Below are 27,740 nucleotides of genomic sequence, written 5' to 3' on the forward strand. Positions count from 1 at the left end.
ATGACGCACGCTCTGGATCCCATCAGCTCCAACAGCACAGAAGACTGGAACACCACTTTCTTCAACTCTTCCAGGAACCTCCAGCACCCCCCATACCCATATTACCAACAGAACATCACCTACGTGGACCTCTACCTCCACAAGCCCTCTGTAGTGGTAGTCTTCATTGTGTCTTACCTGCTCATTTTCCTGGTGTGCATGGTGGGGAATGGTGTTGTGTGTTTCATTGTGTTGCGGAGCAAGAACATGAGGACGGTCACCAACCTCTTTATACTCAACCTGGCCATCAGTGACCTACTGGTGGGCATCTTCTGCATGCCAACTACCCTGGTGGACAACATTATAACAGGTTAGTAGCCAAAGGCCTCTTAACCCTAATCCTAGCCTCAACCACAACCCTAACACTAACCCTAGCTTCATGCCCACACTCCTGCTCAACCCTAGTTTAACTGCAATTATATTATATAATTATTATAATTATTAATAACACAACATGTAAAATGTTGCTCCCAGGTTTCATGAGCTGAAATAAATGATCCCAGAAATGTTGTTTATGCTCAAAAAACTTGTTTCTCTCAAATTATGTGCACAAATTTGTTTACCTCTCTGTTAGTGAGCAGTTCTCCATTGCCAAGATAATCCATCCACCTGATAGTTGTGGCATATCAAGCAGCTGATTCTACAGCATGATTATTACACAGGTGCACTTTGAGCTGGGGACAATGAAAGTCCACTTTAAAATCTGCAGTTTTGTCACACAACACAATGCTACTGATGGCAACATGTGGGTGAGCGGATTGCTGGCATTGTGAACAGAGTGCCCCATGGTGGAGGAGGGGTTATGGTATGGGAAGGCATAAGCTACGGACAACATATACAATTGCATTTTTTGGATGGCAATTTGAAAGCACAGAAAAATCGTCACTAGATCCTCAGGCCCATTATGAGGCCCATTTCTTTTAAGGAATCTTTGACCAACAGATGCATATCTGTATTTCCAGTCATGTGAAATCCATAGATTAGGGCCTAAAGAATTTATTTAATTTGACTGATTTCCTCATATGATGTCACGCCCTGACCTTAGAAAGCCGTTTTATTTCTCTATTTGGTTAGGTCAAGGTGTGATTTGGGGTGGGCATTCTATGTTGTCTATTTCTGTTTTTGGCCGAGTATGGTTCCCAATCAGAGGCAGCTGTCTATCGTTGTCTCTGATTGGGAATCATACTTAGGCAGCCCTTTTTCCCACTTTCCCACTTTTTTTTACCCACTTTAAATAATTTCCCCCCAAACAATACCCCATAATGAAAAAGCAAAAACTGTTTGTTTTTTAAATGTTTATAAAAAAAATTAACAGAAATATATTATTTACATAATTATTCAGACCCTTTGCTTTGAGACTCGAAATTGAGCTCAGGTGCATCCTCCCTCTATTGATCATCCTTGAGATGTTTCTACAACTTGATAGGAGTCCACCTGTGCTCAATTAAATTGATTGGACATCATTTGGAAAGGCACAAACCTGTCTACATAAGGTCCCACAGTTGACAGTGCATGTCAAGCCAAGCCAAGCCATGAGGTCGAAGGAATATTCAGTAGAGCTCCAAGGCAGGATTGTGTCAAGGGATAGATCTGCGGAAGGGTACCAAAACATTTCTGCAGCATTGAAGGTCCCCAAGAACACAGTGGCCTCAATTCTTAAATGGAATAAGTTTGGAACCAACAAGACTCTACCGCTCGACCAAACTGAGCAATCGGGGGAAAAGGGCCTTGGTCAGGGAGGTGACCAAGAACCCGATGGTCACTCTGACAGAGCTCCAGAGATTCTCTGTGGAGATGGGAGAAACTTTCCTGAAGGACAACCATCTCTGCAGCACTCCACCAATCAGGCCTCAGGTAGAGTGGTACGACAGAATCCACTCCTCAGTAAAAGGCACATGACAGCACGCTTGGAGTTTGCCAAAAGGCACCTAAAGATTTTCAGACCATGAAAAAACAAGATTCTATGGTCTAATGAAACCAAGATTGAACTCTTTAGTCTGAATGCCAGGTGTCACTTCTGGAGGAAACCTGGCAGCATCCCTACGGTAAAGCATGGTGGTGGCAGCATCATGCTGTGGGGATGTTTTTCATTGGCAGGGACTGGAAGACTAGTCAGAATCGAGGGAAAGATGAACGGAGCAATGTACAGAGAGATCATTGATGAAATCCTGCTCCAGAATGCTCAGGACCTCAGACTGGGGCAAAGGTTCACCTTCCAACAAAGCAACGACCCTAAGAAAACAGCTAACACAACGCAGGAATGGCTTCAGGACAAGTCTTGAATGTTGAACCCTATTGAACAACTCTGTAGCACAACTTAAAAATAGCTGTGCAGGAATGCTCCCCATCCAACCTGACAGAGGTTGAGAGGATCTATTGAGAAGAATGGGAGAAACACCCAAATACAAGTAAAAAAGACTACAATCATCAGAAATTCAGCTAGAGTGAGTTGAATTTAGGAAATCTGTTCCCAAGTATTCCCACAAAGAGAAAAAGAGATAATGCCTCACTGTAATCAAGGTCAGAAATTATTGTTATTTTCAAATACAATCTGTTTTTGGGATTAGTTGTGTTCAATTAGTTGTGTTCAAAGATGGCCCATGGCTGAAACTAGTTGACTATCTCTGCTATAGAAAAAGCCTAGTTTAATTCTTAATTTCTTAACTAACTTATCAACATGTTTTTTGAAAGATAGCTTTTAGTCAATCCAGATTCCCAGATCTTTATAAGTGGGGACAGGATCAATGAGGGCACCATACAAAGTACGTATGTATAATTCATCAGATACAATTTTACAAATTCATAAAAACTGAATGCTGAAATGTCTTGAGTCATTAAGTAGTCAACCCCTTTGTTATGACAAGCCTAAATAAGTTCAGGAGTACACATTTGCTTAACAGGTCACATAATAAGTTGCTTGGACTAAGCTAACATATCGCATATAATGGATCATTTAGCTATTTAATTTAGAATTTTAGAACATTGAGTTACACATTCATAAATGACAAAAAAGAGAGTCAAAAAACTAATCATAAGGATTAAGGTTTTCAAATCTTTGTCCTATGTCTAAGAGATAAGAAAGCTCAGGAAATACAGTTGAAGTTGGAGGTTTACATACACGTAGGTTAGAATCATTAAAACTAATTTTTCAACCACTCCACACATTTCTTGTTAACAAACTATACTTTTGGCGAGTCAGTTAGGACATCTTCTTTGTGTATGACACAAGTAATTTTTCCAACCATGTTTACAGACAGATTATTTCACTTATAATTCACTGTATCACATTTCCAGTGGGTCTAAAGTGTACATACACTAAGTTGACTGTGCCTTTAAACAGCTTGGAAAATTCCAGAAAATGATGTCATGGCTTTAGAAGCTTCTGTTTGGCTAATTGACATCATTTGATTCAATTGGAGGTGTACCTGTGGATGTGTTTCACGGCCTACCTTCAAGCTCAGTGCCTCTTTGCTTGACATCATGGGAAAATCAAAAGAAATCAGCTAAGACCTCAGAAAAAAATTGTAGACCTCCAAAATTCTGGTTCATCCTTGGGAGCAATTTCAAATGCCTGAAGGTACCACGTTCATCTGTACAAACAATAATACGCAAGTATAAACACCATGGGACCACGCAGCCGTCATACCGCTCAGGAAGGAGACGCGTTCTGTCTCCTAGAGATGAACGTACTTTGGTGCGAAAAGTGCAAATCAATCGCAGAAGAACAGCAAAGGACCTTATGAAGATGCTGGGGGAAACAGGTACAAAAGTACCTATATCCACAGTAAAACGAGTCCTATATCAACATAACCTGAAAGGCCGCTCAGCAAGGAAAAAGCCACTGCTTCAAAACCACCATAAAAAAGCCAGACTACGCTTTTCAACTGTACATGGGGACAAAGATTGTACTTTTTGGAGATATGTCCTCTCGTCTGACCTTTTGGGCATAATGACCATCGTTATGTTTGGAGGAAAATGGGGGAGGCTTTCCGAAGAACACCATCCCAACTGTGAAGCATGGGGGTGGCAGCATCATGTTGTGGGGGTGCTTTGCTGCAGGAGGGACTGGTGCACTTCACAAAATTGATGGCTTATATGAGAAAGAAAAATTCTGTGGATATATTGAAGCAACATCTCAAGACATCAATCAGGAAGTTAAAGCTTGGTGTCAAATGGGTCTTCCAAATGGACAATGACCCCAAACATACTCCCAAAGTGGTGGCAAAATGGCTTCAGGACAACATAGTCAAGGTTTTGGAGTGGCCATCACAAAGCCCTGGCCTCAATCCTATAGACAATTTGTGGGCAGAACTGAAAAAGAATGTGTGAGCAAGGAGGCCCACAAACCTGACTCAGTTACACCAGCTCTGTCAAGAGGAATGGGCCAAAATTCCCCCAACTAATTGTTGGAAGCTTGTTGAAGGCTACCCAAAATGTTTGACCCAATGTAACGGCGTTCTTAGTTTGTTGAATTACTCATGTTTTTTAATGAAGAAAAAACGGAACTATACATGAAATAACTAATAAATACAAAACAACAAAACGGAACGTGAAACCTAATTACAGCCTATCTGGTGAAACTACACAGAGACAGGAACAATCACCCACGAAATACACAGTGAAACCCAGGTTACCTAAATACGGTTCCCTATCAGAGACAACAAGAATCACCTGACTCTGATTGAGAACCGCCTCAGGCAGCCAAACCTAAACTAAACACAGCCCTAATCAACCACAATCCCAATGCCTACAAAAACCTCAATACGACAACACAATAACATAAACCCATGTCACACCCTGGCCTGACCAACTAATTAACTAAAACACAAAATACTAAGACCAAGGCGTGACAGAACCCCCCCCCCTAAGGTGCGGACTCCCGGACGCACCTCAAAACCATAGTGAGGGTCCGGGTGGGAGTCTGTCCATAGTGGTGGTTCCGGCTCGGGACGTGGACCCCACTCCATAAATGTCATAGTTCCTCCCCTTCGCGTCCTGGGATAATCCACCCTTGCCGCCGACCATGGCCTAATAGTCCTCACCCAGAACCCCACTGAACTGAGGAGTAGCTCGTGAGGGGCAGCTCGGGACTGAAGCAGCTCGGGACTGAGGGCAAGCTCGGGACTGAGGGGAAGCTCGGGACTGAGGGGCAGCTCGGGACTGAGGGGCAGCCCAACACTGAGAGGAAGCCCAGCCAGGCAGTTGAATCCGGCAGATCCTGGCTGGCTGGCAGTTCTGGCAGATCCTGGCTGACTGGCGGATCTGGAAGAGTCTGGTTGACTAGCAGATCTGGAAGAGTCTGGTTGACTGGCAGATCTGGAAGAGTCTGGTTGACTGGCAGATCTGGAAGGGTCTGGTTGACTGGCAGATCTGGAAGAGTCTGGTTGACTGGCAGATCTGGAAGAGTGTGGCTGACTGGCAGATATGGAAGAGTCTGGTTGACTGGCAGATCTGGAAGAGTCTAGCTGACTGGCAGATCTGGAAGAGTCTGGCTGACTGGCAGATCTGGAAGAGTCTGTCTGACTGGCAGATCTGGAAGAGTCTGTCTGACTGGCAGATCTGCAAGAGTCTGTCTGACTGGCAGATGTGGAAGAGTCTGGCTGACTGGCAGATCTGGAAGAGTCTGGCTGACTGGCAGATCTGGAAGGGTCTGGCTGACTGGCAGATCTGGAAGAGTCTGGTTGACTGGCAGATCTGGAAGAGTCTGGCTGACTGGCAGATCTGGAAGAGTCTGGCTGACTGGCAGATCTGGAAGAGTCTGGCTGACTGGCAGATCTGGAAGAGTCTGGCTGACTGGCAGATCTGGAAGAGTCTGGCTGACTTGCGGATCTGGAAGAGTCTGGCTGACTGGCAGATCTGGAAGAGTCAGGCTGACTGGCAGATCTGGAAGAGTCTGGCTGACTGGTGGATCCTGGCAGACTGACGGCTCTGGCTGCTTCATGCTGACTGACAGCTCTGGCTGCTCCATGCTGACTGGCGGCTCTGGCTGCTCCATGCAGATTGACAGCTCTGGCGGCTTCTTGCAGACTGACAGCTCTGACTGTTCCATGCAGACTAACAGCTTTGGCAGCTCCTTGCCGACTGGCAGCTCCTTGCAGACTGGCAGCTCCTTGCAGACTGGCAGCTCCATGCAAACTGGCAGCTCCTTGCAGACTGGCAGCTCCTTGCAGACTGGCAGCTCCATGCAGACTGGCAGCTCCATGCAGACTGGCAGCTCTGGCTGCTCCATGCAGCCTGACAGCTCTGACTGCTCCATGCAGGCTGACAGCTCCTTGCAGACTGGCAGCTCCTTGCAGACTGGCAGCTCTAGCTGCTCCATGCAGACTGGCAGCTCTGGCTGCTCCATGCAGACTGGCAGCTCAGGCTGCTCCGAACAGGCAGGAGGCTCCGGCAGTGCTGTAGAGGAAGAAGGCTCTAGAAGCGCTGAACAGGCGGGAGACTCCGGTAGCGCAGGAGAGGAGAAAGGCTCTGATAGCGCTGAACAGACAGGAGACTCCAGCAGCGCTGTAGAGGAGGAAGGCTCTTGAAGCGCTGAACAGGCGGGAGGCTCCGGCAGCGCAGGAGAGGAGAAAGGCTCCGACAGCGCAGGAGAGGCGAGGCGCACTGTAGGCCTGATGCGTGGTGCTGGCACTGGTGGTATTGGGCCGAGGACACGCACAGGAAGCCTGGTGCGGGGAGCTGCTACCGGAGGGCTGGGGTGTGGAGGTGGTACTGGATAGACCGGACCGTGCAGGCGCACTGGAGCTCTTGAGCACCGAGCCTGCCCAACCTTACCCGGTTGAATACTCTCGGTCGCCCTGCCAGTACGGGACCACAACGGTGAGCAGTTCAGACACGAATTATTCATTAGCTTTAGCAGGACAGTACACAAGAATAGTGATCATGGAGCAAGATGATTTGTAAGCAATGCATTCAAATGAGGAGATAGTAGGGCAGCGCGGACGCCACCACGGCCGGTGGAGTGAGGGTGACACAAGTAGCCAAAACCAGGGGGGTAGCTATTTTTTGGAAATATATATTTTTTTAAATTAAATAAAAATTTCACCCCTCCACGGAGGACAAATATCTTCGTTTTTTTTAACATACATTTTATCTAAACATTTTACATACACATTTTACATACATGGTACTTTTACGTATCACAACAATACCTTACCAAAAAAACTCTTTAATCCCACCCCTCAGCCACTCTCATCCCGTCCCACCTATAGTGTCACCATAGACCGCCCTGGTTTGGTTTCTATGTGCCATGTCTTTTTCAATTGTGCTGTTTTACAACATTTTAAATCTTTCTAATTGTGTATTTTCCAAAGATTGTGAGCTAAAGATGAAAAATTTCCTACGTGTATTATTATATTATTTATTGACTGACTATGGCTTTCCAGATCGCACAACACTGCTATTTGGAAGGTTCATTTTAAATGCATGTTGTGATTCCTGAACCTGCGACCAGAAACAAGCTACACAGGGGCAACACCAGAATAAATGATCTATTGATTCTGTCTTTTCGCAACAAAATCTACAGAGCTGAGACTGTTGTATGCCCCATATATATGGCTTTCTGTTGTTGGCAAGAATTTGAAATAATAATTTAAATTGAAAAACTCTAATTGTTGAGTCAAGTGTCGTTTTTTGTACCATTTCATAAACCATGTGTCATGGTCAACATTTTTGTCCTCAGATAAAACTCGTACATTTTTCCATTTATGCCAGTTCCTTTCAGCCAATTTGTATCTTTAATATTTGGCAGGCAAACAAGTTCCCTACCTTCTCCCTTTTCCACTTGCCAGCTCCATTTTTGTGGTAGTGCTGCAATCAGTTGGAAATAAATTTGGATCGAGCAGATATTCCCATATATTTTTGATAACTGCATATGTGACATAACTCCTCCTATTTATATTCATAATATCATTAATAAATATAATTTAAAAAATAAACATTTTTTCCATAAAGAATATTTTTTATTAATCAATATATTTGAGTTTAACCATAACATTTGTTGTAATATTTGTTCTGTCTTTTCTGGAGGATAAAACTGAAATTGTAACCAGCTTTGTATGGCTTATTTAAGAAAGGGCAATACATTAAACAAAATTTCATTTTCAATTAGTCGGAAATGAGAAGTTTTAATCTGTATAAAGGCAAAAAAGCTATTTTGAACAAAGGATGAGCTTTTCTTAATAATCTACTGGAGAACAATTTTGGGGTTTAAGTATAATTTTTGGATGAGTGAAGCTTTTAGTGAGAGGCTTCAAGCTTTTATATTTTATCATTTTAGCCCCCCAAATTCACATTCACTATATAAATAGGCATGTTTAATTGTGTCAGGTTTAGCATTACAAATCAAATGATATATTTATTGCTCATATGATTTTAAAAAGGAATAATCTGGAGTAGGCAATGTCATTAGTAAGTAAGTAAACTGTGATAGAACCAAAGAGTTCATCAATATCATTTTTCCATTAATAGACAAGTATTTCTGTGGTTGCAAAATGATATCCATGTTTGCTAACTTTCTCTTGAAATGAATTGTGTTAAATTCATTTATATTTTTTGAGAGTATGTCTACCTCATCATCCACCCATTTTATTGGTAAACTACAAGGTAGTGTAAACAATGTATTTTTTAACGACCCAATAAGTAATATGGTACACTTGTCATAATTAGATTTTAATCCAGAGAGGCTAGAAAACTGATCAGATCTTCAATGAGACTGTGCAGGGATCCAGATTGAAGACTTAAGTAATAAACTAGAGTCATCAGCATACATTGACACTTTTGTTTTTATCCCCTGGATTTGTAACCCCTTGATGTTCCTCTAGAACTAATTTTAATAGCTAGCATTTCAATGGCCATAATAAATAGATATGGTGACAATGGACAGCCTTCTTTTAATCCTCTTAAAAGCTCAATACTTTTTGAGAGGAACCATTGTTTACTATTTTACATCTGGGGTTGCTGTGCATAACTTTAACCCAATGTATAAGAGATTCACCAATATTAAAGTATTCCAGGCATTTATATATACATTCTAATCGTACTTTATCTGCTATGAAGACCAGACCTGGTATCTTCAATGTTCCATAATGTTCAATTGTTTCAAGTAATTGTCTTATGTTATCTCCAATATTTTGTCCATGCAAAAAACCTGTCTGATCAGGATTAACAATGTCTGGTATAACTTTTTTTGTTCTATATCCTATGCATTTTGCCAGGATTTTTACATCACAACATTGAAGTGTTAGAGGCCTCCAGTTTTTTAAATGGACTGGATCTTTATACTTATCACCTGGGTACTGTTATAGTAATGATATCAGGCCTTCTTGTTGAGTACCTGAAAGTCTACCATTTGTATAACAGTAATGTAATTAAAACATTAGAATAATGGATATTTTAGTACATCAAAAAAGGTGTTTTTCCAGACTGAAAAGATTTTATTGCCTCAAAAAGTTCCTCTTCTGTAAATTGGCATTCACACGGGTCTTTCTATAAATTTGTTAATTTTACATTATTATTATTAGTAGTAGTAGTAGGAAATAAATCCTTACAGTTAACATAATTCAGTGGAAATTGAGGAGACTGAAAAGAAAACATATGCTTAAAATATTTTGCTTCCTCTTTCAAAATATAACTTGGTGAATCATAGATAACTCCGTCATTTGTATCGAGTTTCTGTAAATTATTTTCGGTAGAATTTCTGTGTTGAAGATTCAAGAACATTTTCCCCCATTTTCCCCCATTTTCATCCAATTCGCTTTATTTTTGTACACTGCATTACACTTGATCGTTCTTGAATAAGTACCTCCATTTCTTTTTGTTGTTCCTCTAACCTTTTTTGTGCCTCTATAGTACCGTTGCTATTTACATCTACCTGCGCTATTACTTCCCCTATTTCTTTTATTAGTCTAATCTCTTTTGACTTTGTACAAAACAAAGTTAATTATGAATGATTTTGTCTTAGTTAAGAACAAATTGTCATCCAATAGGCTTTGATTAAATTTCCAATATCCCCGTCCACGTGGAAATTCTGTAAGAGGTATATGGAGACCAATTCCTATGAATACTTTAAAAAACTTTTGATGCTAGCAAGAATGAGACTAGGAAGTATCAAGATGACAAGGTTGATTAAAGCCTCCTCCATATACATCTCACTAGGTCAGGGTTTTTCAACCTTCATATATCCCCTAGTTCTCATGTATCCATGATCTTTGTGATCTCCTTAAGTGTTTGAGGGTGACAGTTTGTAGAATGATTTCCTTTACAATCCATTGAGGTACTTAAAACCACATTATAATCTCCCACCATAACAATAGATTATTTTGTTGCTTGTGAGCTCAATAGATTATTATATATATTTTCAAATATTTTCATCATTATTTGGCAAATATAGATGAATTAGTCAGATCTGTTTTTGGTCAAGTAGCATAAAATAATCCATCTTCCTTGTGGATCTGTTTGCACAGTTTGCACAATCAGATCAAAATTTGTATTAATTAGTTAAATCCCCCCTTTTGAGTTTCTTTGACAATGACAAAAATATATTTCTCCCTCCCAGTCCTTTTTCCACCCAACCTCATCTATATTCTTAGAATGAGTTTCCTGTAAACAATATATATTATATTATATCTCTTTTAGCCATGTAAAAATGTAGCTTATTTTTTTATGATCTGCTTTACAATTATTTCTTGCTATACTTATTTTCCCACTTACCATAATGATACTCAAGTTTCAATTATACTTACCACAACCAATGTCTGTAAAAAAAGCACCATGATGAGTAAGTGTCCATATAATTTGCACTGTTAAGCATACTGTAGCTGCAACTTTGTAAACCAATTGTCCTAATATTCCACCCACTAAAACCTCCCCCAATGTCTAGGTCTGTTGTCCCTAAGACCATCAGACCATCTCCCTGACTTACGATGCACCTTTGCGTCCTAAGGCAAACCCTTTGCCGCCAATTGGGTTGGCCAGAGGGAAATGTGGTCAGTCCCATGATAACATAATGATCTATTAGGATGCCTAAGAGAACTAACCAAATAACATGGAAAACAGTCAGAATTTTTTTTAAACATTAATTCATAATATTAAAATAAATAATAACAGCACACAGCACAATCTTATCCATGCATGCTCATGTTTGAAAGTCCTAGTTAGGCTATAAGCATGCCAGTCTATCCTGCTCAATTCATTGGATTCAATTGTTTAAAAAAAATTATATATATATATATCAAAAGTCCAGTACCTATTTTTAATGTCCATTACATGCAAGACATATTTCATGTAGTCCTCATTATATCATGTTGTATTCCGACAAAAAAAAAGGAAGAAGAAAAAGGAACAGATTCTCACGGCCTCTAATGACCGCAAGTAAAAAATGTGTCTTAGACATCACATTATATCCTGTTGTATCGTGCCATGGCTCTGACAGAGCCAACCGCAGGCCAACCCCGGGCACTCCCTTATGGGAAGGCATACTCAAGTTCAACTCACAATCGATTCCGACACAGCCACGACACGACAGCCAAGAACACATGCAGTACTGACAATCCAGAGCAAGTACAGCTGTAAAACCAACCCTCTCTCCACCCAACACATGATGTTTTTTATTCCAGGGTCGTTGCTCTATCACCTCAGCTCCTTTACACCTCGGTCTATATCATTTGGATCAAGAATATAAATGGTAGCATAAATAGCTTGTATAGAAATATATAATATACCTTTCTCTCGCTTAGAGAAGTGCTTCCATAAGACAATTATTATATTAGTTATACCGTTAACTTGAATCCCTTTATCCCAGTGTTAACCAGCCCACACACACTAGAGACAACAACCCTGTTGACAATATCTAATCCATCCATTTGCCGGTGTGTATCGGAAGAATAATCATCCTTTACATTTGTATATTGAGATTTATTTTAAAAATGTAAAAGGATAATACCAATTGTTTTAGGATCGTATAGGCCTATTCCAATAGAGAACCTAAGCAGGTTTTTAATTATACAATCCTTTATCCTAGCCCTATAATACATCTATTCACATTTATTAAGTTTTATCTTAAAAGCTAATAATTCTGACCTAGATAGTTTGTGTGTATACATTGATATGTAGGCTACATGTGCCATTTTAAAAATGTATGTAGTTCTGTCCTTGAGCTGTTCTTGTCTAATGATGTTCTGTATTATGTCATTCTGTATTATGTTTCGTGTTTTATGTGGACCACAGGAAGAGTAGCTGCTGCTTTTGCAACAACTAATGGAGATCCTTATAAAATACCAAATACCAAAATTCTGATTCACATTAGTGAACAAGGGTCACACTATATAACAGCGTTTAAGTCTTAATATACCCAACCTCTACAATTAGGACGTATCATACTGAACAAAAAAAGGTACCTTGGTATTTATAATGTACAATCTTCAATTTAAATACATAAAAAATGATAAAGAAAAAAAGGTCTGCCTTACCCATCCTCGCCTTCCCCTAAATCAAAACTGGGTATTACGTCCATACAGTCCAAAGTTCCATATTGCCTAAATAGAAACAGGATAAGTTCATCACACCCGATCTGCATTACCATAAATCCAACCTTATTTTAAACCCACATAGTTCACGGTTCCATAATGGATGAATAAAATATAAAAAAGTTGTTCATGCAAAACATATTTTTTGTAAAAAAACTATGAATCCATATTTGTACTGTGTAAGAACGGTGCAAATATGTATCAGGGACTACTTCAACAGGAGGTAGCTATCACTCACAGACATGTTGTAATCTTCCAATCCTTGAACGTTTGATTATTTACATATAATTTATTGACCACATGACGAAGGGATACAGGGCACGTCGTCTCTCCACTATTTCATGAGGAAGTTGTTCATTAATAGAGAATGGGGTGTTCTTCCATTCTCTACCTTGTTGTAACAAGGCAATGTTCATTTTGTAGTGGGTTAGCATAGCTACGATCGGACGGGGCCTTCCCTCTGCTCTGCCACCAAAACCGCGAGCTCTTTGAAAACCAATTGTTTCCACCTGTTCGTTCGTCATCTTGATATTATGTTTCATGAACACCTTGACCTTTTCCTCCGTTGACTGATAGTTTTCGTTTTCATCCTCCTTTATTCCCATTATAACAATATTATTTCTCATACTCCTGCACTTTAGATCAAGTAATTCAGCTGTTTTATTGTCATACCATAGCCTCTCTGTAGGGTCTTTTAGGGGGTCCACAGTAGTTTTCAATATCTTATTTTCCGCTCGTATTTCTTCCATCATTTTATTACTGTAATCCATTCCTGTTTTTAAGGCCTCAACCTCCCCCAGTAGCCCAGGCAAAAGATCCAGTTTTTCTTAACTGCTCGCTCATGCTTGCAAGCAATACTCTATCTTCTGGAGACTTAGTTATCAAAACATCCTCCTCCAATGTTAAGTTTGGAATTTTATATCAAAATGCTGATCAATAAATAGTTCCAGATTCTCTATATTATCCAGAATGTTTGTTTCGTAGTTATCAGCTAATCCTCCATTTTTGTGATTAATTCATGGGACAAGCTGTCATCCACATCATCCATCCAATCCAGTATTCTTACCCGTAGTAGCTTGGTTAAGAGAAAAATAATCACCAGGTTGTTGGCAAGTTTCATTTCAGAGGAGGAAGTCTAGCTTGTTATAAAGATATTAGTTGTCAGATATTAGCAAGGGGGCTTTTTTCATTGATCGAGTGTTGAGGGGAACAAAGTTAGTATTGCGAGACTGAGAAGTGAGTTTATGGATAGTGGTAGGTTGAAGGCGGAGTAGGCAGTCATGGTTTACAGTACGAGATTATGGATTGGGAGCAGGATGCGAGTGAAACCAGAGAGAGTTAATGTTGCTACAAGTAGTATTGTTGACAGACCAGTTGTGATGTGTGCTACGATGCAGGTAGCGGTATCTACAGTTGAAGTCGGAAGTTTACATACACTTAGGTTGGAGACATTAAAACCCATTTTTCAACCACTCCACAAATTTCTTGTTAATAACAAACTATAGTTTTGGATAGTTGGTTAGGACTTCTACTTTATGCATGACACAAGTAATGTTTCCAACATTTGTTTACAGACAGATTATTTCACTTTTAATTCACTGTACCACAATTCCAGTGGGTCAGAAATGTACATAAACTAAGTTGACTGTGCCTTTAAACAGCTTGGAAAATTCCAGAAAATGATGTCATTGCTTTAGAAGCTTCTGATAGGTTCATTGACATCATTTGAGTCAATTAGAGGTGTACCTGTGGATGTATTTCAAGGTCTACCTTTAACTAAGTGCCTCTTTGCTTGACATCATGGGAACATCTAAAGAAATCAACCAAAAACCTTTTTAGACCCCCACAAGTCTGGTTCATCCTTGGGAGCAATTTCCAAACGCCTGAAGGTACCACGTTCATCTGTACAAACAATAGTACGCAAGTATAAACACCATGGGACCACGCAGCCGTCATACCGCTCAGGAAGGAGACGTGTTCTGTCTCCCAGAGACAAATCAATCCCAGAAGAACAGCAAAGGACCTTGTGAAGATGCTGGAGGAAACAGGTACAAAAGTATCTATATCCACAGTAAAACGAGTCCTATATCGACATAACCCGAAAGGCCGCTCAGCAAGGAAGAAGCCACTGCTCAAAAACAGCCATAAAAAAATCCAGACTACGGTTTGTAACTGTACATGGGAACTAAGATCATATTTTTTTGAGAAATGTCTTCTGGTCTGATGAAACAAAAATATAACTGTTTGAACATAATGACCATCATTATGTTTGAAGGAAAAGGGGGATGCTTGCAAGCCAAAGAACACCATCCCAACCTTGAAGTATGTTGTGGGGGTGCTTTGCTGCAGGAGGGATTGGTGCACTTCACAAAATAGATGGCATCATGAGAAAGAAAAATTCTGTGGATATATTGAAGCAACATTTCAAGACATCAGTAAGGAAGTTAAAGCTTGGTCGCAAATGGGTCTTCCAAATGGACAATGACCCCAAGCATATATCCAAAGTTGTGGCAAAATGGCTTAAGGACAACAAAGTCAAGGTATTGTAGTGGCCATCACAAAGCCCTGGCCTCAATCCTATAGAAACTTTGTGGGCAGAACTGAAAAAGCATGTGAACCCACAGTCTAAAACACATCTGAAATACAAGCCTCGCCAGCAGAGCAAAAGCAAAGAGAGAGCCGAGACTTACTCAATGCGATAGTCGGCTGGGGCCCACGCGATGGCAAAAGAATCCAGGCTGGGTTACCAGAGCGAGAGCCAGGGAGAGAAGGGTTTCAGGGGAGAGGCCATAGGACGTGGCTAGGGATGCCATCTGGGCAGGCAGCCTTATGAGGGTTAACACGCTTAAATGTCTTACTCATATTGGCCATGGAAAATGAGAGCTCAAAGTTCTCATGAGCAAAGATGGACCGCATCGGCAAAACTGTGTTTTCCTCAATGTGGGTGAAGAAGGTGTTTAGCTTATCCAGAAGCAAGGCGATGTGCCTGGTTTTCCCTGTTATTGTCTGGAGTCTCGGCCACATACGTCTTGCATCTGAGCCGTTGTATCTGTATTGACGTTTTGCCCGTTTGATTGCCTTAGGGAGGGCATAGCTGGGCTGTTTGTACTCATCCATGTTCCTAGTCACCTTGCTGTCTTTAAATGCTGCCATCTATCCACTGTGTTTTGTTTGGATAAGTTCTAATTGTCCTAGTGGGAACAACATCCTACCATCTACTGTATCTTGCCTATGCTGCTCTGTACCATCACTCATTCATATATCTTTATGTACATATTCTTTATCCCCTTACACTGTGTATAAGGTAGTAGTTTTGGAATTGTTTTGGAATTGTTAGGTTAGATTACTTGTTGGTTATTACTGCATTGTCGGAACTAGAAGCACAAGCATTTCGCTACACTCGCATTAACATCTGCTAACCATGTGTATGTGACAAATAAAATTTGATTTGATTTGATATGTACTTCCTGATGAACTAGGTCACAGAATCAGTGTATACGTCAATGTAATTACCAGTGGTAACCCAGAACATATCCCAGTCCGTGGGATGAAAACAATCTTGAAACATAGATTCCAATTGGTCAGACCAACGTTGAACAGTCCTTACCAAGTGTACTTCCTGTTTAAGTTTCTGTCTATAGGAAGGGAGGAGCAGAATGGAGGTGTGATCTGATTTGCTGAAGGGAGGGTGGGGGAGGGCCTTGTAGCCATCCCAGAAGGGGGAGTAACAATGGTTTAGAATTCCTGATGAGCGAGTAGTGCAGGCGATGTGTTGATCAGATTTGCTTAATTAAATAAATGCAGCCTCAGGATGTGCAGTTTCTAGTTTGCACAAAGTCCAGTGTAGTTTCTTAAGAGGCTTGAGGATAGAAGCTGTTCAAGAGCCGTTGTTCTCAGACTTGAGGCAACGGTACCGCTTGCCATGCGGAAGGAGTCAGAACACTCTATGACTTGGGTGGCTGGAGTCTTTAACAATTTTCCGGGCCTTCCACACCACCTGATATAGAGGTCCTGTATGGTAGGGAGCTCAGCCCCAATGATGTAATGGGCTGTCTGCACCACCCTCTGTAGCACCATGTGATCAAGGTCAGTGTAATTGCCATACCAAACAGTGATGCAGCCAGTCAATATGCTCTCAATGGTACAGCTGAAGAACTTATTGAGGATTTGTGCCAAATCTTTTCAACCTCCTGATGTGTTAAAATGAAAAAGTGGTGCAAGGTAGTATCCTCAGTAGCTACAGGAAAGAAACCCAATCTCATGGAGAACCCTGAATCATCCCCTTGGTTCCATCAAAAACAGCATCCATTCTCTTCTTAATTGTTTAAGTCAGTAATTTTTTTTGCTTTCACTACAGTGAATAAACTGTATCACAGGTCTCACATCTTATGGCTTGACACTCCATCTCTGGATCTGACTCCAAAACAGAGGAGTCTGACATGCTTATACTTAGCTACAGGAGACGGTAAAATACAGAGGAGTCTGACATGCTTATACTTAGCTACAGGAGACGGTAAAATACAGAGGAGTCTGACATGCTTATACTTAGCTACAGGAGACGGTAAAATACAGAGGAGTCTGACATGCTTATACTTAGCTACAGGAGACGGTAAAATACAGAGGAGTCTGACATGCTTATACTTAGCTACAGGAGACGGTAAAATACAGAGGAGTCTGACATGCTTATACTTAGCTACAGGAGACGGTAAAATACAGCCGAACACGGTCTGTTAAGAACAGCATTAACACTGTGATCCCGCAATAAAACACTTAAAACAATGGTTTTATAGGAATAAAATGTGTCTTAGAAACATAAAATCTCTCATGCATTGAGTTGTTCAACTGACTAGGTATCACCTTTCCTGCAGTGTATTTAAAAAATAAAAAACACTGAAGCGCAGAATCGCAACACCAATTTTTTTTCTGCCTCAGCCACAACCCTAAATCTAACACTAGCTTCATGTCCACACTCCGACTCAACCCTAACCCTAACCCTCGACCACAACCCTAACCCTAGCCTCATGTCCACCCTCTGGCTCAACCCTAACCCTCGACCACAACCCTAACCCTAGCCTCATGTCCACACTCTGGCTCAACCCTAACCCTCGACCACAACCCTAACCCTAGCCTCATGTCCACCCTCTGGCTCAACTCTAACACTCGACCACAACCCAAGCCCTAGCTTCATGTCCACACTCTGACTCAACCCTAACCCTCGACCACAACCCTAACTCTAGCTTCATGTCCACCCTCTGGCTCAACCCTAATCCTCGACTACAACCCTAACTCTAGCTTCATGTCCACCCTCTGGCTCAACCCTAATCCTCGACTACAACCCTAACTCTAGCTTCATGTCCACCCTCTGGCTCAACCCTAACCCTCGAGCACAACCCTAACTCTAGCTTCATGTCCACCCTCTGGCTCAACCCTAATCCTCGACTACAACCCTAACTCTAGCCTCATGTCCACCCTCTGGCTCAACCCTAATCCTCGACTACAACCCTAACTCTAGCTTCATGTCCACCCTCTGGCTCAACCCTAATCCTCGACTACAACCCTAACTCTAGCCTCATGTCCACCCTCTGGCTCAACCCTAATCCTCGACCACAACCCTAACTCTAGCTTCATGTCCACCGTCTGGCTCAACCCTAACCCTCGACCACAACCCTAACTCTAGCTTCATGTCCACACTCCGATTCAACCCTAACCCTCGACCACAACCCTAGCCCTAACTTCATGTCCACCCTCTGGCTCAACTCTAACCCTCGACCACAACCCTAGCCCTAACTTCATGTCCACCCTCTGGCTCAACTCTAACCCTCGACCACAACCCTAGCCCTAGCTTCATGTCCACACTCCGACTCAACCCTAACCCTCGACCACAACCCTAACCCTAGCCTCATGTCCACCCTCTGGCTCAACCCTAACCCTCGACTACAACCCTAGCCCTAGCTTCATGTCCACCCTCTGGCTCAACTTTAACCACAGTAACCCTAACCCTAACAATCCTGCATGCCAACAACTTTATAACATGTCACACACTTTCCACACTTTCTCTGTGATAGTATTGCTAACATGTTGTTTGTGGTATTGGGGTTATTTTCTTGAATGTTTGTGTGTACTGTAATGGTCATATTCTGACAGCTGATAGGTCCAATGGATAAAATCAATCCAAGAGCATCAACCATTGCTACTTCTATACCTACAGCACTTACTTAAAGTGACAAAGTCATGAACTTAGTGCTTAGAGTCTATTACACAGTATCCAATCACTCTGCTTGTCTTTCCAAGTATCCCCTTGCTCTGTCCCTATACATTTTTGTTAATGCTTATGTTCTTTTTCATGTTTTTTTTTTGTTACCACCACAAATACATGCTGCCACTAAGACCGGACTGAATGAGCTGTATAAGGTGTCATGACGTGGCCCTCTTTGGGTATAGTGAGTGGCTTCCCCCTCTCTCCCTCCTACACCCAGGTTCTGTTATCTCAGGTCGTAAATTCCTGGAGGAGACTCTCTCCTCCTGGCCATGCAGAAAGAGATACATAGAGAGCAAAGGAACTCCTTCTACATCACAGAACTTGAGAACTGAACAATATCCATGTTTTGGAGAATGTGTAAACGGTCGGTGGAGAAGCCAGCTATAACCCGGTCCGTTTTGTTTCATGTTTGTGACCTCATGAAAGACAATACAACCACATTACCATAACTCTGTTTATACAGGAGCCTCCGTTATGAGGTTTGCGTCTAATTATTGTATAAAATGAATGAGTACAGTTTAAAGTATTTGTGAAATGATGTAATGTGATTTTAAACCGTTAATGTGAGAGAATTGTATTCCCTTTAAAGTTTAACTAAGTCATTGGCCCGCCCCCATGAGCACAGACATGATCTGGCTCATGGGACAGCCCTTTTCTACTGTTACGAATAAAACCCCCACCTGAAGAAATCCTCTTCGGGCCATGCGTACCTCGTCATATCGGCTTAGCCCACTAGGGAACCTCTCCTATCATTTCCTTGTAACCATATCTACTGTTTGTTTGTGTATTTCCGTGATTATTTAGTTAGTTAGTAAATTAATTATTATAGACAATTGGTGTATGGAAGATTCATAGTAAAGGCTGGGTTTGTGCCGATAACCAACAATTTATGACGTTTGGATTGAGACTAATGTGAGGTAAAGAATAATGAAATAATTAGAAGATTAATTGAGTTATATTAGGAAAATTCTAATTTTGTAATCTGAAGATTTTCCGTGCCCCAACATCCTAGTTAATTACATTTACATGATTAGTTTAATCACGTAATAATAACACAGCTTAGCCTTTTGTTAATCCACCTGTGGTGTCAGATTTTGAAATGATACTTTACAGTGAAAGCAATCCAAGCGTTTGTGTAAATTTATCGATCACACGACAAAACATTAAGTACACTTAGCATCAGGTAGCTTGTTCACGAAAATCAGAAAAGCAATCAAATTAATTGTTTACCTTTCATGATCTTCGGATGTTTTCACTCATGAGACTCCCAGTTACACAACAAATGTTCCGTGTTTGTTCCATAAAGATGATTTTTATATCCAAAATACCTCCGTTTGTTTGCCACGGTATGTTCAGAAATCCACAGGAAAAAGCGGTCATCACAACGCAGACGAAAATTACAAATAGTTTCCATAATGTCCACAGAAACATGTCAAACGTTTTTTATAATCAAGCCTCAGGTTGTTTTTAAAATATATAACCGATAATATATCGCCCGCAAATGTCTTTCACTGTAGGAAAGGGAAAAGCAATACCTATCCAAACTCTGTTGCGCGAGCAAAACTCATGTGACCACTTGACGCGATGTTATCGTTCTGGCTCATTTTTCAAAATAAAAGCCTGAAACTATGTCTGAAGACTGTTGACACCTTGAGGAGGCGATAGGAAAAGGAATCTAGTTCATATCCCTTTAAATCCAGCAAAGGGAGGCTATGGAACATGGAGTTTTCAAAATAGAAGCCACTTCCTGTTTAGATTTTCCTCAGGGTTTCGCCTGTAATATCAGTTCTGTTATACTCAGACAATATTTTGACAGTTTCGGAAACTTTAGAGTGTTTTCTATCCAATACTAATAATAATATGCATATATTAGCAACTGAGACTGAGGAGCTGGCCGTTTACAATGGGCACCTTTTCATCCAAGCTACTCAATACTGCCCCTGCAGCCATAAAAAGTTAATGATGCCAAAGACACAATCTTTTACCTCCTTTCTACCAGCAAGTCTACTGTGCAATTAGAGATGAAAAAACACTAGGTCACCTCTTTTCTACACACAGTTATGCAGACAAAGCTCTCCCTTGCCCTCCATTTGGCAAATCTGACCAATACTATAATTCCTGCTTACAAGCAAAAACTCAAACAGGAAGTACCAAGGATGCGTTCAAAATGGAAGTGGTCCGATGAAGCGGACGCTAAACTACAGGACTGTTTCGCTAGCACAGATTGGAAAATGCTACGGCATTCATCCAATGGCATTGAGGAGTTTACCATATTAGCCACCAGCTTAATTAATAAGTGCATCGACGACATAGTCCCCACACCGTATGTACATATCCTAACCAGAACCCATAGATTGCGAGCAACATCCACACTGAGCTAATGGTAGATCTTCCACTTTCAAGGAGCAGGACACAAATCTGGACACTTATAAGATATCCACTATGCCCTCCGATGAACCATCAAACAGGCAAAACATCAATACAGGACTAAAATCTAATCCAACTCTGACACTTGTCAGATGTGGCAGGGCTTGCACACTGTCATGGACTATAAAGGGAAACACAGCCGCGAGCTGCCCAGTGACGCAAGCCTACCAGAGGAGCTAAATGCCTTCTATGCTTGCTTCTGGCAATCAACACTGAATCATGTATAAGAGCACCAGCTGTTCCTAACGATTGTGTGATCACACTCTCCATAGCCCATGTGAGTAAGACCTTTACATAGGTTAACATTCACAAGGCCGCAGGGCCAGACGGATTAGCAGGACGCATACTCAGAGCATGTGCTGACCAGCTGGCAAGTTTCTTCACTGACATTCTCAACCTTTCCCTGACCCAGTCTGTAATACCCACATGTTTCAAGCAGACTACAAAAGTACTCATGCTCAAGAACACCAAGGTAACCTGTCTAAATGACTATTGCCCCATAGCGCTCAGATCTGCAGCCATAAAATGCTTTGAAAGGCTGGACCCACTCCAATTCACATACAGCCCCAACATATTCACAAATGAAACAATCTCTATTGCACTCTACACTTCCCTTTCCCACCTGGATTAAAATAATGCATACGTGAGAATGCTGTTTATTGATTACAGCTCAGTGCCCTCTAAGATCATCACTAAGCTAAGGACCCTGGGATTAAACACCTCCCTCTGTAATTGGATACTGGACCCTCTGGCAGGCATACCCCAGGTGGTGAGTTTAGGCAACAATACGGTTCTCTACGCTGACCCTCAACATGGGTGCCCCTCAGATGTGCGTGCTTAGCCCCTTCCTGTACTCACCCACAACTGCGAGGCTGCACACAACTCCAATACCATCATTAAGTTTGCTGACGACACAACGGTGATAGGCCTGATCACCGACTACGATGAGACAGCCTACAGGGAGGTCAGAGACCTGTCAATGTGGTGCTAGGACAACAAACTCTCCCTCAACGTCAGCAAGACAAATAAGCTTATTGTGGGCTACAGGAAACGGAGGGCCGAGCACACCCCATTCATGACAACACCTTTTCTCCCCTCAGGGGGCTGAAAAGATTTGGTATGGGCCCTCAGATCCTCAAAAAGTTCTCAGCTCCCTGCCATCCAGTACCTCTATGCCAGGCGGTGTCAGAGGAAAAATTGTCAAAGACTACAGCCACCCAAGTCACAGTCTGTTCTTTCTGCTACCGCAGAGCGTTACCGGAGCACCAAGTCTGGGACCAAAAGGCTTGAGAACAGCTTCTACCCCAAAGCCATAAGAATGCTGAACTGTTAATTAAATGGTTACCCGGATGTTCTGCTTTTTGCCCCCTACCTACATGTACATAGTACTTCAATTAATCAATCAATCACCTAACCAAACCTACATGTACATATTACCTCAATCAATCACCTCAACTACCACATACCTCAGTACACTGACTCGGTACCGTTACTCCTTGTATATAATCTGTATATTGCCTCGTTATCGTTATTTTCTTGTGTTATTTTGTGGTACTTCTATTTTCTTTTTATTTCTTTGTTAATTTTAAAACTCCATTGTTTGGAAAGTGGCTCGTAAAGTAAGCATTTCACATGAAAGGCTACACTTGTGGTATTCAGCGTAACTGACAAATAACATTTTATGGGAAACGAGATTCAACCTCAGAATCCATTTCACATGACTCATTATTTGTCCCAGATATCTCCTTTCTTGTATATTCTAAATATGACTCTTTTGACAGGCTGGCCTTTTGGGAGGTTAGTGTGTAAGCTGAGTGGGATGGTTCAAGGCATATCAGTGTCAGCTTCAGTCTTTACTCTGGTGGCCATAGCTGTGGATAGGTGAGGTTTCTTTCAACTGATTAAATCATTTTATTACATTTATTGTGCGTGTTTGTGTGTGTTTAGAAAATTTCAATGCAATTTCACAGCACAACAGACAATTTCACAATACAGACATTTTACAGAATGCTCTCCCCCTCACCTCCCGTCTGAACAGGTTCCGCTGCATTGTATACCCCTTCAAGCAGAAGCTGACAATCTCCACCTCCACACTGATCATCATCATCATCTGGGTGCTGGCTATCTCCATAATGTGTCCCTCAGGGGTCATGCTCCAGGTACACTGTCTAATGCTGGTGCATGTCAAGTATACCATCAATGTAAAGTGTAAGCATCAGACACATTTTCATCCCTTTCTGTTTTTTTTTATTGCGACTGTATTTCCAAGGTGACCAAGGAGCAGCGTGTCCTTATCCTACTGGGGGACGGCTACAACAACACCCGCCCCTTCTACTGGTGCCGTGAGAACTGGCCCAATCAAGAGATGAGGAAGATCTACACCACCGTCCTATTCGCTAACATCTATCTAGCCCCATTATCACTCATTGTCATCATGTACGCCCGCATCGGATTCACCCTCTTTAAGACCGCCATACCCTCCTCCGGCGGGTGCAGTTGTAGTGGCAGCAGCGGTGGGACGAAACCCAGCCTGGACAACCACCGTCAGTCGAAGAAGAAGAAGAGGGTGATCAAGATGCTGTTGGTAGTGGCGCTACTCTTCATCCTGTCATGGCTCCCACTGTGGACGCTGATGATGCTAAGCGACTACGCCAGCCTAACGGCAAGCCAGCACCGCATCATCAACATATACGTGTACCCGCTGGCCCACTGGCTGGCCTTCTTCAACTCCTCTGTCAATCCCATCATCTACGGCTTCTTCAATGAGAACTTCCGACGGGGGTTCCAGGCCGCATTTAAATTCCAGCTGTGCTCCGCAGTCATGGAGCGCCAGAAGACCTACTCGCATCGTATCCAAGGCAACGCAGTGTTACCAGCGAACCTGCACCTGCCCACTGGGGCCGGCTCAGGGGGGTCGGAATTGGCTTTGGTGAACAGGAAGGGGCTGGGTCGGGAGGAAGTGGTCGGGCGGACATCCGGCGGGCGATCGTCAGAGAGCGACGTGAAGGAGCAGGATCTGATCATGGAGGATCTGGAGAAGGTATCCCAGATTTGAGCATTTCAAAACATACTGTATTGGGACATGTACAGGACAGATTTAAACATTTCATAGATACTGTATGTGCCATTGGGACATGTAGTGGACAGATTTAAAGATGTGATTTTAATCACATATACTATAACACACATACTGTACTGTACATGCCATAGAGAGACATTCAGATAACCTGGAGTAGGTATCAGATTTAAACATGACATTTAAACATGTACTGTTACATTTACTGCAATACCCATACTGTGCTATAGACATTCAGGAAATGCAGAAGGTATCCCAGAATACACACATACTGTACCTGCCATAGAAACCTGAGGCAGACGCTGCACTGAGAAGACCCTAACACCCACATAATGTGTCCATGGAGAAGATGTCCCAGATTTAAACACAAAATTTTAACATGAACTGTAACGCATACACTGTACGTGCCATTGCCCATTGGGACCGGCCAGAGGAGCCAGACCCTGCAATGAGCACAGAGGATACAGGCTGGATCCCAAATGGCACCCTATTCTCTAAATTATTGCAACAACTTGCCATGTGGCCCCGTTTTTAAAGGATTGTGGGTAATTCCAATTTTTTAGACTTCATGACACTTTTACACAATATTATATGCATGTTTGAAGAAAGAAAACTATATTTCTTTATTAGTATTAAGCAGTTTGTTGTGCTTTGAGGTGTACTGGATCATGGTACATGGATATCAAAGCCGATGACACAACATTTTCCCAACATCAACAATGACATGAGCACCACCCTTAATGACTGAGGCAAATGCAACATTCCACACTGCTTGCAGCTCTACCACCACTTATTCTACTGCTAGTGGATTGAGCACTATGTTCAACAATGTCATGAGCACCACCCTTAATGACTGAGGCAAATGCAACATTCCACACTGCTTGCAGCTCTACCACCACTTATTCTACTGCTAGTGGATTGAGCACTATGTTCAACAATGTCATGAGCACCACCCTTAATGACTGAGGCAAATGCAACATTCCACACTGCTTGCAGCTCTACCACCACTTATTCTACTGCTAGTGGATTGAGCACTATGCTCAACAATGTCATGAGCACCACCCTTAATGACTGAGGCAAATGCAACATTCCACACTGCTTGCAGCTCTACCACCACTTATTCTACTGCTAGTGGATTGAGCACTATGCTCAACAATGTCATGAGCACCACCCTTAATGACTGAGGCAAATGCAACATTCCACACTGCTTGCAGCTCTACCACCACTTATTCTACTGCTAGTGGATTGAGCACTATGCTCAACAATGTCATGAGCACCACCCTTAATGACCGAGGCAAATGCAACATTCCACACTGCTTGCAGCTCTACCACCACTTATTCTACTGCTAGTGGATTGAGCACTATGCTCAACAATGCCTGCGAAAGTGGGTTAAAATGACTGATAATCAAAAACATAAATCAATGTTAAAACAATAAGACACAATCACTGAAAGTAACTAATCAAAATTATGAACTAGATCTAACAGATAACAGTTTTGGAATTGATCAAATTAAGTTGGATCTAAGGCATTTTTTAGATGCTGGACTTGTGAAACACCAAATGTTAAGTATATTATACATACGAATACCTCATCTTGGAAATACTCAAAATGTTGAGTATTTTTCAAAATACATTTACATAATTTAGGAGACACTCCTATCCAGAGAAATTTACAGGAGCAAAGCCTTGCTCAAGGGGACATTGACAGAATGTTCACTTAGTCACATCGTGGATTCAAACTAGGGATCTTTTGGCCATAACCGCTAGACTACCTGTCACTAAACTAGTACAATATTTTTTACGCTGCAGGCACATCTCTGCTTAGCAGAAGTATGTACAATCTGTCTAAACAACTCTTTCTGAATGTCATTAATATGTTTCATTATTGTGTCCGTGTTTAGTAGATGGTGGATTGATTAATCCATACAGAGACACTGATTGTGGCGAAGAGGGAAGATGATTAACAGGGAATTCTTGTTATACACAATTCTTGATTATGTTCAATTACATGCCAATCTCTCTATGGGGAAAGTCTGATTGGAAAAGACAACATTAACTATAGATGTAAGAAAGATTTGATTTGAGCATCATCTTGTATCATACTGCACTTTGATTGTTTTGTCTCAAACATTGCATTCCATTTGCTTGCACCAAATATGCAACCTTCCATTCCAGTACCTTTTTTGTATTGAAAACCATAAGTAGAACATATTGTTCTTAAACTGATGTTTAAGGGGGCACATTTTCTCCTTTTTTTCCTTCCACAGGTTATATATGACCTATGAGACACACTTAATGTCACAAAGAAATTGTGCAGTCAACCTTCATTCAGCCGAGCAGTAGCCAGTGGACATCCATTTCCTCATGGCTCTTTAGGGTCATGACTGACTGGTGACATTTAAGGATGACATCTCACACTTAAGAGGGACATCTTATTGAATGTCATATGATATGCATGGATTCATCCTTACCAGTGGACAATAGAGTACCTGCGCCTCTTGCTGGGCTATGCTCAGTCAAAGAGGGGAGTGGGAGGGTGGATGGATGCAGGGGGACACTTGTTGTGCTCCGCACCTCTGTCAAAGATGGGAGTGAGAGGATGGATGCAGAGGGACACTTGTTGTGCTCCACACCTCTCAGTCAAAGGGAGGGGCACTCAGAGCCGAGGCGAACGCAGTGATGTGCCTATTCAGTTGCCTTGGGACTGATTAGAACATGACAAGAGACCATGCAGGGATGAGAGATGCATCCTGCTGCTGCACACTTAGACAAGAGGACTGGGAATAAAAAGGAAAAGAATCAACCAACCACCAACAATTAAGCAGTGTACTTATGAGATACAGCGAAGGATATTATTTTATGTTGTTTTGTTTGTATTTTAATAGTGATTGTGAATATTCATTTTTAACAATGAGTGTCTTGCACCAGAATTTTATGCTGCTTTTCTGTGTGCCAAAATATTGTAAACTCTTCTGCTGAACAGGAATAGTTGTTCTGACTAATTTATCCTTGTTAACAAAGAAAATATTACTTTATGACTGACAGCCTACTTAATTTGGAGGCTAAGGAATCTATATGTCATATAAATACAGTGGCGGTGGAATTTTGTAGCTGTATTCATGCATGTTTTACTCTTTATGATGTTGGAAAACCTTTACGTTGTGGAAAATAACTGGTAGCCTAATATTTCACTTCCATCATGGTTTCTAGTTCCCACGCAACACTGTGTCTTAACATAGTAACATAACATCACAGTTATGTCAGTCGACACAATGACACTGTTAGGAAGCAGGGAATTATGGATCTAGACCAGGGCTCTCCAAACTTGTTCCTGGAGAGCTATCCTCCTGTAGGTTCTCGTTCCAACTCCAGAAGTATAGCCTGATTCGGCTTATCAACCAGCTAATTATCAGA

The 27,740-nt window shown here is 41.7% G+C and overlaps 1 protein-coding gene across 1 annotated transcript; it reads left to right on the forward strand.

The window, feature by feature from the left end:
• LOC135516914 (neuropeptide FF receptor 2-like) lies at window positions 1–26,611 on the forward strand. The gene is made up of 5 exons (XM_064940982.1): window positions 1–349; window positions 23,031–23,130; window positions 23,288–23,408; window positions 23,519–24,289; window positions 26,594–26,611. Exons 1-5 carry the CDS (start codon window positions 1–3, stop codon window positions 26,609–26,611), a joined length of 1,359 nt encoding a protein of 452 aa, XP_064797054.1.
• The last annotated feature ends 1,129 nt before the right edge of the window (window positions 26,612–27,740 follow it).

Source organism: Oncorhynchus masou, chromosome 28 (genome assembly GCF_036934945.1).
Source record: "Oncorhynchus masou masou isolate Uvic2021 chromosome 28, UVic_Omas_1.1, whole genome shotgun sequence".
Classification (NCBI taxonomy): domain Eukaryota; kingdom Metazoa; phylum Chordata; class Actinopteri; order Salmoniformes; family Salmonidae; genus Oncorhynchus; species Oncorhynchus masou.